At 42.7% G+C, this 12041-nt stretch overlaps 1 protein-coding gene across 1 annotated transcript in view; it reads left to right on the forward strand.

The window, feature by feature from the left end:
* The window catches only part of rnf19b (ring finger protein 19B), a 55773-nt gene extending 44375 nt beyond the window's left edge, over nucleotides 1-11398 (forward strand). Inside the window, exons 4-10 of the mRNA XM_036145767.1 lie at nucleotides 2738-2882; nucleotides 2979-3141; nucleotides 5778-5892; nucleotides 5977-6117; nucleotides 6211-6400; nucleotides 6485-6619; nucleotides 7867-11398. Of these exons, the coding sequence (XP_036001660.1) occupies nucleotides 2738-2882; nucleotides 2979-3141; nucleotides 5778-5892; nucleotides 5977-6117; nucleotides 6211-6400; nucleotides 6485-6619; nucleotides 7867-8299 (1322 nt within the window). The 3' untranslated portion in view covers nucleotides 8300-11398. The remainder of the gene's footprint in view (nucleotides 1-2737; nucleotides 2883-2978; nucleotides 3142-5777; nucleotides 5893-5976; nucleotides 6118-6210; nucleotides 6401-6484; nucleotides 6620-7866) is intronic.
* Nucleotides 11399-12041: the final 643 nt, after the last annotated feature.

The raw sequence follows: 12041 nt of genomic DNA on the forward strand, positions 1-12041 counted from the left end.
GTTTCTATTTATGTCACAGTTTCTCGACAGTTTTCATCACTGCAGCATCCTGCATCCTGTCAAACTTCTTAAATGTCACCAGAACTTCGGGTCAGGTCCAGGACAATGTTTTGTTTTTTTTTGTGCCTCATCAGTTTAATGCCGACATGGTTCTGTTGCACAGAAGTAAATCAAACCACCTGGCAGGCGGTTCGGTGAAAAGGGATTTTTCCTCTTAATGGTTGCTTTAGTTGTTACTTTATTTGTTTCAGATATTCAACTTTTTCACATCAGACAGACAAACAGCGGTTTTCAGACGATGATTTTATTTATTAGGTTAAAGAAAGCTTTCCAATCCAGCCTGGTCCTGTGTTGGAGTAGTTTTGGTTCACTTTCACAGAGCATACCCAGGACTTTATCTTTTAAACCAAGCTGCAGAACCTGTCAGACGTCATGAAGTAGGATCTCTAAAGAACAGACGAGAAACAAAGTGATTCTGTTGATTAATGAGGCAAAACCGGACCTCTGTGGATGGTGTCCGTCCCGTTAAATCTGCTGTGAGACTGATTTCAAACCCAGAGTCAAACTTGGCGGCGGTAGAGTGACGTCTCAGCTGGTTTCCTGCTTCTAGACCTGAAGGATTTGGCCTCTACCGGAAAATCCTGCAGGAAATGTCCGGCCGTCATTTCCTGAGCCTCAACAAGTCCCTGAGTGGCTCAAACCACTGGCCTAGTCAAAGTCTGGACCTTTAGCAGACCGTTCATGCGAGACAAAATTTAAACGATTCAGCAAAAGGGGATAAAATCCTCCCTGTTGATGAAGAGGATTTGTTACCAGTTACCAGCTAACAGGTTAAAATGTGTTTGAGCTGAAACTGAAACGTTCTGTAAGAGACCAAAACATTTTCCCCCAGCTCTGCATGCTGTCCGCATCTGAACTGCAATTTTTTTCTTTACATTTTAAACCTGAAAACCCATTTTTTGGTTGGAGTCTGAGAAGAAATGCAGACGTCTCCAAGTTTAACGGCCACAAGTCGTATTTCTAACATCCTGTTTTGTGGATGTCAAGAGCATCTGCTAGTAATTTGCGTAATTAACAGAAAAATGCGTCGCTCGTTCCAGCCCGACATCTTAAAGTATTCTGTTTTATGCGATGCAGTCCTGCTTACATTTTTATAAAGAAGCAGAAATAAACGCTACCGTGGCAAAAACGTGACGTGAAAATATTCCAGGAGCAGGAACTCCGGTCCAGCGAGGCCTCGGTTTTTGCTGAGGTGTTGTTTTGTGATGCAATCAGAGTCATGCAGCACGTAAAACACTGCAGGGTGTTGGGTAGGAATCCTGTTCACCCTAACACCCTTATCTGCATGAACGCCTTTAATCCTGCTTTGATTAAAAACCCATCCAGTAAATCCCTCTAGCTGCCAATTCTTCTCTCCTAATCTTCCTCAAGTTTTCAGAAGCTCTGACAGAAAATCTAAAAGTCTCTGACCGCTGAAACAAACCGAAGCAGAGCGAAGCGAAACAGAGCGGAGGGGACCGAGCTGAGTCAGATCTGCACTACACAGAAACACCAGCAGAAAAAAGAAACCTTTGCTTTGTGCTCGCGTCGCCCAAACCGGCTGGAGCAACTTCAGGTGCATTAGAGATCAAAGTGCTGCAGTCTTTGGGTCCATTACTCTGATGAGCTTTGGATCGCAGTCTGCAGCCTCCACTGCAAAAAGGGAACTAAAAGTAAGTGAAATTATCCTGAAATTAGTGTATTTGTCCTTGATTTTAGCAGGTAAATAAGATTATCTGCCAATGGAATGAGTATTTTTACCCTTAAAATAAAATAATTAGTTATACTGCACTTGAAATAAGATGATAAAGATGAATTATTTCTATTTTAAGTGGAAAAATCTTATTCCATTGGCAGACAGTCTTATTTTCCTGCTCAAATCAAGGACAAATACACTAATTTCAAGAAGATTTTACTTAATTCTAGTTTCCTTTTTGCAGTAGAGCTCAGTTTGAGCTGCCTCTCAGGGTTGGACGGTGTGGTAAAGTTTCTACGATGCTGAATCAGGGATCTTTGGGCATAAAGTAAAAAATCGAGACACTTTTCAGCTACTTGAATCAATAAACCTGCTTTATTCCTGATGCTCAACTCTCCAAAATTATTACCCCCGACAGAGAGTTTAGAGTCCTTCCTGTAGCAGCGGAAGAGTTTTTTTTTTTTTTATCTACAACAAGCAGTCAATTCCTGGCAGTAAAATAAAAAACTATTTGTTTTGATAAATGAAGCCCACATGCAGTTTTAGTTTCTTCAAAGGAGAATCAGAATGAAACCAAGCAAGGAACGTTTCACCACTTCAAAGTATTTCTGAAAAGGAAAGAAGATTAAAGTGGTCTCAGTTGATTTGGTGGAAGGAAAAACTGCCGTCTTTTTGGTTTTTTTCTGAAAACTGCATGGCCTGAGTTTCCTCAGCACCCAGGTTCGCTTTGACTCTTACATTAAATGTGTTTTTATTTTATTTCAGAAGAAAATTCTGCATTAAGTTCTCTCTGAAAGTTTTCTCCACATCTGTCCCAGTGGAGGCAGATAGTTGACCGTTCACAAACCTTCATCGCTTCATAAACTCCTAAAAGCTGCATTTAAATAAATTTCAGACTTAAAGGAACTCTCGCCTCTCTCGATGTTAACAACCTTTACTGAAGCAGAATTGTCGGTCGCTAGCTTTGCCGTCGCCTGAACTCGTCTCATTTGGTGTCTCCAGCTGATGACATCAAGCCCTGCCCTCGCTGCGGCGCTTACATCATCAAGATGAACGACGGCAGCTGCAATCACATGACCTGCGCCGTCTGCGGCTGCGAGTTCTGCTGGCTCTGCATGAAGGAGATCTCCGACCTGCACTACCTCAGGTAGCCACAGCGTTGATGCCGCAGCACCTAGGTTTGCCCCCTTGTCTGTTATCCTTCATCACTTCATCCTCTTCCTCCTGGTTTCCCCCCCATCAGTCCATCTGGCTGCACCTTCTGGGGGAAGAAGCCTTGGAGCAGGAAGAAGAAGATCCTGTGGCAGCTGGGAACGCTGATCGGCGCTCCGGTGGGAATCACCCTGATTGCCGGCATCGCCGTCCCCGCCATGGTCATCGGCATCCCGGTCTACGTCGGCCGAAAGGTGAGACGCCGCCGCCGGAGAGCAGAGATACGACGCAGAATATTATTTATTACTGCCGACACATCAACGCTTATATAAGGTTAACCTGAATAAAAGTCATTTATAGTTTATTTATAAAGCTCGTTAAAAAATGAGCCGCTGACTGAGAAGCTGCAGTGTTGTTATAGAGAGGAGAAAATAAAAAAAAATTATTTTAATATATTTTGATTTAATTTGCTTGTAATTTCAATTTCAATTTAATTCAATTTTATTTATATAGCGCCAATTCATGAAACATGTCATCTCAAGGCACTTTACAAAGTCAAGTTCAATCAGATTATACAGATTGGGTCAAATTTTTTTTTTTTTTTTTTTTTTTTTTTTTAAACAAGCAATAGAAAAACCACTAGTTGATCAACAGAAAGCAATGGCCTATTTCTGCTATACTCTCCTGTCTTATTTTATTCTCATACCATTAATTTTAATTTACATTCAAATTGAAATATTTTAATATTTTTGCTGTATTTAAAGATATGACAGTTTTTATACATTTTTATATTTATTCTGGACCTTTAAGTGTTATTTTAATTTATTCTATTTGCTAAACAATCCTAAAGGTTGAAAGTTGACATGAAACTTTTTTTATAGATTATTTTAGGTAAATTTAGTTTATTTTTTATTTCTTTATTAGCTTTTGAAATCAGATGACGGAGAATCAGAACAATTTGTTAGTTTAATAAAGGTTTCAGTTTTAAAGCTTTTTTTTAGATGGGGTAGAAAATATTTAAATAGTATAAACAGCTGGATTAAAGCGTGTTTAGATTAATCCTCGTAAAATAAGATAAAGCTCTGAAGCGTGGCAGAAATATGAGCCAAACTTAGTTCAGCATTTACATATTTGTAACTTTAGCTTTTGTTTTGCATGCAATAAGTTGCCAAAAGGAATATGGAAATGATACTGTGGAAGAAGAGTGGAGGGACTTTTTAGGAGGAAATGATCGCGCACCTTGTGAAACGTCAGCTGTGTGTTCAGGACCTTCATTTGCACGCTGTCATCAGATACGTGTGCAAACACGTCGTTTCCAGCGAACACTTCCTCTCGTCTTTCCCGCACACGCATCATCCATTCACACCCTTCATTCACTAAAGCTTCTGGTCACTTCTCCCTGCAGGCTGCACAGCGGCAGAAAACCACAGACACAATTATCAGGAACTGACAGCATTGCTCAACGGCACTTCAGTGTCAGTTTGACCTCAATGATGAAAGTTTTTTAGAAACGACCAAATCCTCTGAGTTTCTACCAGCAGACAAACGTCAGTCTGAACAAAATGTACCTTTTTTCTGCCCAAATGGACAAAAATACAGTTCAGCTCCCAGACACAGAACAGAATCTCTCATTTAAATGTGTTTTTTATTATTTCTGGTAAAAACAAGCCTGTAGTTGGTTGGGTCTGTGGGTTTTCTGGTGCTTCTGAGAAATAATTTAGATGTGATCATTTGCAGTCAGACAAAACAGCTTTTACTGGAAGAAAGGGTTTCATTTTGAAGTGGGAGCAAAATGCATCCACCGCCTTTTACCGCCACCTAGTGGCTGAGGGTGGAACTGCAGGCTCATTCCTGCCCCTTGCTGATGTCTTCATAAGATGCTTGGTGTGGATCGTCATTTATTTAGACACTTGGTGTTTTATCGGCGTGATGGAGGACATTAATAACTGTAATAGATTAGATTTCCAGCGATCAGAGCTTCATTAGGTTCTGCTTCAACAGATCATGTTTGGCGTCTTAGGCAGATATTTTTATGGGGTTGTGACACAGAAGCTTTCTGCATCTGCACATGAGAACTGTGGGAACGTCTTTAAAAGCCACAAATACCAACATTTGTGTTCCTGCTTTCTGGATATATGTCAAACTGGGCCTTCCTTCACAGAAACCTGTTTTCTTAAACTACCAGGAAACAGACTGGATTAAATAAAATCTGACTTCTGTGTTGAATCCTCCTGAAAAACAGACCTGTCCACATCCGGCATGTTTTAAGACAGCTGGAAGTAAACTGGTCAGGAAATGCGGTACGTTCATCTGATGTCCAACTCTACGTTTAAACGCCACCACTTCTCCTCAGACAGCAACCTTTCCACTCTAGAAGCTTCTAGCAGCTTCTGCGCCTCCTCTGACTTCCTTTCAACTCACTGAGGACTTCTTTCAGCAACAACCGCCACACTGAAGAGCGTTTCCGTCAGTCCAGATCGGATCTTTGGATTCTGACCGATTAATCGGTGCTTATCTGGTTTAATGGAGACGTTGTTCTCTTGATGCTGAAGGTAAAGACTGCAGAACCTGCAGAAAACTAAAGACAAGGAGACTTTAATGGGGTTTTTAACCAGGAAAGAGGAAACAAAGACAGGAAGGGAGACGATACAAGCTCGTTCAGTTTGGAGAGATAAAACCATTTAAGGACAGAAGATGACTCTTTATTGATTGTTTTAAAGTGATTTTTTTCTGGCCTGTGTTTGGTTTTCTGCTTTCTTTCCTTATGCATCCGCTCAAACTTAGCAAATAAAAAGTACGACGAGTTCAATAAGGAGTAAAGTGTCCGGCTTAGGAGCTGAAAGTGGTGACGTTGTGCTTAAACAGACACTCCTGTCGTCTTCCCTCTCAGATCCACGCCCACTACGAGCTGAAGAAGGCGTCTCGTCACAGAAGGAATCTGGCCATCACGGGGGGCGTGGCCCTGTCGGTCATCACCGCCCCGGTCATCGCAGCCGTCAGCGTCGGTAAGGAACGCCGCGTTCGCTGCCGCTGCAGATGAAGCCGGATGTCGCCGGTTTTCTCCTTCTGAGAATGTGAACTGCTTCCAGGTATCGGCGTTCCCATCATGCTGGCCTACGTCTACGGCGTTGTTCCCATCTCGCTCTGCAGAGGAGGCGGCTGCGGCGTCAGCAGAGGGAAGGGCCGCGGCGTGCGGATCGACTTCGACGAAGACGATGGACCAATCACAGGTGAGCCTCGCTGAGACCTCAAAGCCTCCTTCACACCAGACGACAGTAAAACCTCTTCTGGATGTAAAACCTTCTCTCCGTCTGGTTGGGCAGTGGCGGACGCTTGGCGCGCCCTGAAGTCCCCGAGCCTCGGCGAGAGCAGCCTGGACGGCGCGGTCAGCGGTCTGAGCACCACGTCCCCCAGCGAGGGCCTCTCCGTGGCCCCTGGGAACCTGGGAGACACTCCGCACTTTAACACGCTCGCCGGTGGCGCCCTGGGGACTCGGACCAGCAAGTACAGCAGGTGAGGAAGTCAGACGGCGCTTTTTATTCAGAGTTTTACTGATTCTAACGATTTGCTGACCTAAGATGTGTTTCGCTGCTCCAGGTTGGAAGTTCAGCCGGGGGAGCTCGCCAAGGAGTCCGCCCAGAGAGAGACGGGAAGCTTGGGAGCAGGAAGCGACTGCGCCAGCACCCGAGGAATGGCCGGATCCATCATTTCCTCCTACACCTTACCTGACAGGTGAGGCGACGCTACGGCGGACTGAAATAAATGATAAACGCGGTGGTCGTTGGTTTCTGAGCACAGGGCAGCTCACTGTTAGCTGTGACATCATCAGGGGAGGCAGATCATCCTCTATTACCATCTAACATAGAAAGTACTCCTGGGTCAATGTGAGCTTCTGAGCTTTCTGTGTCTCTGCTCTGTCTTCTCTAACATAGAAAGTACTCCTGGGTCAATGTGAGCTTCTGTGCTTTCTGTGTCTCTGCTCTGTCTTCTCTAACATAGAAAGTACTCCTGGGTCAATGTGAGCTTCTGAGCTTTCTGTGTCTCTGCTCTGTCTTCTCTAAGCCCCAGTGGGTGGAGGCAGATGAGCGTTCACACTGAGCCTGGTTCTGGTTCTGCTGGAGGTTCTCCTCCCTGTTAAAGGGGAGTTTTCCTCTCCACTGTCGCTTCATGCATGCTCAGTATGAGGGATTGCTGCAAAGCCATCAACAATGCAGACGACTGTCCACTGTGGCTCTACGCTCTTTCAGGAGGAGTGAATGCTGCTTGGAGAGACTTGATGCAACCTGCTGGGTTTCCTTAGAGAGGAAACTTTCTCACCAACCTGGAGGATCTGATGGAGTCTGACTTTGGAAAGAGCCTTGAGATGACGTGTTTCATGAATTGCCGCTATATAAATAAAATTGAATTTAAATCGAACAAAGATTTTGCTCCTGGGCTTTAGTCTTCATTAAGGACCCTTTGCATCCTGCCAGAGATGATGATGGTTAAGGGCAATTTTATACAGATTGGTCAGAACTTTCTAACCAATCTGTATAATCTGATTGAATTTGACTTTGGAAAGAGCCTTAAGATGACGTGTTGTGAATTGGTGCTTTATAAATAAAACTGAATTGAATAGAACAACAGGACCAGGACTGGACCGCTCATCGTTGCAGATCATGAATCTGTTGCAGGATTTGAAATGATGAGCTTTTAAAGCTCATCGTTAAAATAAAGTTTTTCCGTCTCACGGTTCCTGGGCTTTAAAGTCTGTTTGACGCGATGCCAGAGAGGAAAACAGGCTGGCGGTCACATAGGAAGCACCACGCTGCGCACCTTCTACAGGAGGAAGGTCAGCGGACCGTCCTGCCTACTGACCAGACAGCTGAAAATGAAATATAACAACATATCACCACATTTCCTGCATTTTCGGACCTCTTTATATCTTTTATTGCAGAAGCTTCCCGCTGACTGACCCGTCTCAAATCTCTTCCCCGCAGGGACTGCACCAACCTGGAGATCCAGGTGGACATCGAGACCAAACCCAGCCATCTCTGCCTGACCAGTGAGGAGGACCTGGCCCCGCAGCCAGGCTCTGCTGCCACAGCGGCCGCCTCAGGGGGGGAGGAGCCTCAGGACTGCAGCTCCAGAAGGGGCGGGGCTCTGTCCTGCTCGGCGCTGGGACTGTCCCCGGGGGCGTCGGTCCGGGACGGGCTCCGAGACGTCACCCTGGCCCAGCCGGAGAGCATCCGCAGCGACCTGGAGATGTCGGACACTCAGTCGGACGACATCGCCGAGCTGACGTCGGACGACTGTGACTCTCCCCTCCCCAAAAGCTGCCAGCAGCTGCAGCTCCCCTCCTGCAGATCCCTGAACCCCCCCACCGACGGCCTTCACTGCCCTGCAGACAGCAACGTCATCCTGTACGTCTGAGAGAAGCACAGCTCTCAGGATTGCACAAAAACTCTCACAACCCTGAACATTTACCTTCACCCCTCCTCCTGTCGTCTCCCGTCAGCTGCTTTAACGTCTGAGACCCAGACGGCGTTCGTTTACTCCTCTCCGTCTTATTGACCGACCGGCCAATCTCCTTTCTGAGTAAATGGTCAGGGTTCTACCTCTGAGATTTGTTGTTTACTCCTTGGTGCAAAATGCCTTGGCTTCTTAAGCAAAAAAAAAAAAAGAAAACAACATAAAAAGAAAACAAAAAAGTACAAATTCATAAGAAAAAAAATGCAAAAAAGAAACGGTAAAATGAGAAAATGAGGCGAGAGTTACCAAGCACAGCAGACAGAAACAGACTGGTGAGACAAATCGATGCGTGTTTGAACGGAAACGTACAAATGTTTGCTTTTCTTTTCCTCTGCTGTTTCTGACATCAGCAAATTGTTCTTTTTTGGGGGGTTTGCAGCGTGCATGAGGCTGCATGAGCCATTTATTTGGTTTTTTTTGCCTGGAAGTTTTAAAAGGGCAACAAGTTTCCTGAGAGTTTACCTTCAGAGGACGAAGCCACAGCCGATTCTCGCTCTTCCTGCACAGAGGAGGATGAGGAGGCTGCAGGTGGAGCGAGGGAGCGGCGCACGCTGCAGAAATGAATAAAAGAGAGAGAGTTCTGATGATGACGGCCCAAAACGCCCTGAGAAAAAGAAAAGACCCAAGTTTATAGTCTAAAAAGAGTTTTGTATCAACTGCTAAAAAGTACAAAGCCAAAATATTTCAGCTGAATTCTGTTGTTGCTTAAATTGTTTTTCAGATTTTCTGAAACAAAACCACTGAATAGTTAATTTAATTAACAATTTGAACTGCATAAATGTTAAAAGTCTAATGAGACTGCTGACTCTGGACTTAATGAGAAGATTTTATGAATATTTATAGACATGAAACAAAAAATAAATAAATCCAACATAACATTTTATTATGTCCAAAGACTTTACCCAATTCAAGGTGAAGATATAACTTTAACCAGAAACTTTACCACATTTTTATTTTTTCTAGATGTAGTTTTGTCCAGCTGAACTGGAACATCTTCCTTTTTGTTTGTTTTATCTTCAGCAATATATGAATTCTTATTATTGCTGTTGGAAAAAAATAGTTATTGAATTTAAATATCATGATATTGTTAGTATGGTATGTTTTACCATTTCATGAACCGCCCTGTGATGCAGACTAGGGATGCACCGATATGAACGTTTCAACTAATATCGACTACAGATGATAACATTCCTTTAATGCATATAATACTTACTATTATATGCATTATATTTATGTCCCTACCCTTTTGGACAACGTTAAAAAAACAACCTGACATTCCGCCATCGGTTGTTGCTATCGGCCCAAAGCTGAAACAAAAAATAAACTTTTTTTTTTTTTTTAATTTTCAAGAATATTTAGCAAATGATGGAAGTTGCTAAATTTATGGATTGCACAATTATCGGTTTCAGACACAAAAATATAGATTTTCCAGTTTTGTGTACAACAATCACAGATCCTCCCGTGGTGCAAAATATTTTGCTTTAACTTGGGAAATGATCGGATATTGCTGCACCGCGTATTGTGATATCGGGTATCGGTATCGTACATCGTGCCGTTTCCTGAGGTGTCCCTAAACCTTCTGAAGACTCTAAACCAAAAACGTCCTGCTTTTGGACAGAAATATTTACTTATAACAAAAAAGAAACTTATTTGAACAAATGTAATTATTGAGTAACTTACTGATAATTGCTGAACCGATACCAAGTATCACGGTATCGGTTGTCGTTGATTGTAAATCGTGCCATTTTCTGATTTTTCTGAAGACTCTAAACCAAGAAAAGCTGTAAATTGTTATTGAACAACTTATGGGTTGTTGCTGAATTTCTGTATCGTCATCAAAACATTTCAGAAGACGTCCTGTCAATTCAAATATTAATTGCATTGGAAGTAATTCCTCTGAGCCAGGCAGCGTTGCATCCATGTCGTCCATCAGAACCTCTCCTCTGGTTTGTTTCTGGTGCGTGACCCGGCTCCAGGCGTGCGTTTGAGCGCCGCTCACTGACCAGCACATCCACCCCCCACCCCCCCACCCCCCACACACACACACACACACACACACACACCTTGCTCTGTAAAGTCTCACCTGTCCAACCCGGTTTTATGTGCATGAACGACGGAACATGTGATGAATGTATTTGTGCGACACACTTTGTCATTTTATTTGACTCGGCACTTGTGCACTTTATCTGAATGTCTTATTTATCTTTATTTTTATTTTTTTTGTATTTTAATTTGCTTTTCAACATCTGTTGCTGTAAACATGTTTACTTGAGTGAAAAACAAAAGTCTGTGGTACAACCAAAAAAAAAAAAAATGGAGCCTTTCTGTTGGATGGGGTGAGAGAAACGTTTGCCTCCAAAATTTTACGTTTGCCGCTCAGTATTTTTGACCTTAAATGATGTTTTCATGTGTTTTAATCAATGCTGTGATTCAAGAACTAAACATAATTTATTAATTTCCATTTCTTTTATAGGCCTGTGTTGCTCTGGTCATTTTTACAACCCAGTATCACTTGTGAACTCTTAGTTTTGGAGCCAAACGCCGAGCTTCTCTCCCTCACAGCCCGACCCGTTTCTTAGCTTTGGATCACCTCCGTGCTTCTGTTTGAAAAGGTTCCCAGGAACCGCTTTTATTTTTCATCTCAGAGTAGCTTTATGGATTCTGCTGCTTACGTGACTTGGCGGTGCTGTTTGGTCTACACACGTCGCTGATTTTTGCCTCTCTTTCAGAATAAACGAATGTACCACAGACGGGAAAACCGGGCCTTCCTGAAAGAGTCCAAACGAGTGTTACGCCCCTTTAGGAACACAGAACGTTCTTTCTTTCTTTGAACCGGTTTTATAGATGGCAATATTTAAGTGTTACGATTAAAGGAGCTGTGTTTTTCTGTTCTCGTTGCGGCTAAAGCCTCGATGTGAGGTGCTGCGCTAGCAGGACTGTGAGACTGTGGAGTTTTATGAGGGGAAAATGAATAAATAAACAGTTTTATGTTGCACCAAAGCCATTTGGTTTGTTGTCTGTTATACCGGGAGGGGTTTAAAAACCTGTGCACTTCATGAATCCTCACATATAGAGACCAGCTACGGCATAAAACAGTGTTATTATATCTTGGTTTAACACAGCTGTTAAAATTAAAAAGTAAAACATCTGTATAGACTTTCTATGGTGGCTGTATTTATATTTTATATTATATTAGAGCACAATTGCTTGATTCAACTGAAAAATAAGTACCAGGTAAAATGTTGAACCTGCGTAACCTCTATCTCGTTGTGGCTGCACCTTTCTTTGGTCGGAGTCTGTCGGCCACAAAATAAAGTGTAAAATATAAAATAAATAGCATACAAGAAAAAAAGTGAACTCATAAAGTTCATAAAACACTCGTCACAACATTAGCATCCGATATTCACACACTTTCTACTGAGTCACAATCATGTCATTGAAATCTATTCCTATTTATTAAATCATTAATGAGCTTCATAGATAGATGGAGAAATTATTTTTATATCGGTGGGTTTTTACAGAGTGGAAAGGAGAAGTGACATCCAGAATACTAAATGCTGTTTAGGAGTTAAGTTTAGTTAATTTATGCTGCAAAGTTTTACATTTATTATATATTTGTTTTTTTATTTCCAGTTGAATTGTA

The sequence above is a fragment of the Fundulus heteroclitus genome, chromosome 13 (assembly GCF_011125445.2).
Source record: "Fundulus heteroclitus isolate FHET01 chromosome 13, MU-UCD_Fhet_4.1, whole genome shotgun sequence".
Taxonomy (NCBI): domain Eukaryota; kingdom Metazoa; phylum Chordata; class Actinopteri; order Cyprinodontiformes; family Fundulidae; genus Fundulus; species Fundulus heteroclitus.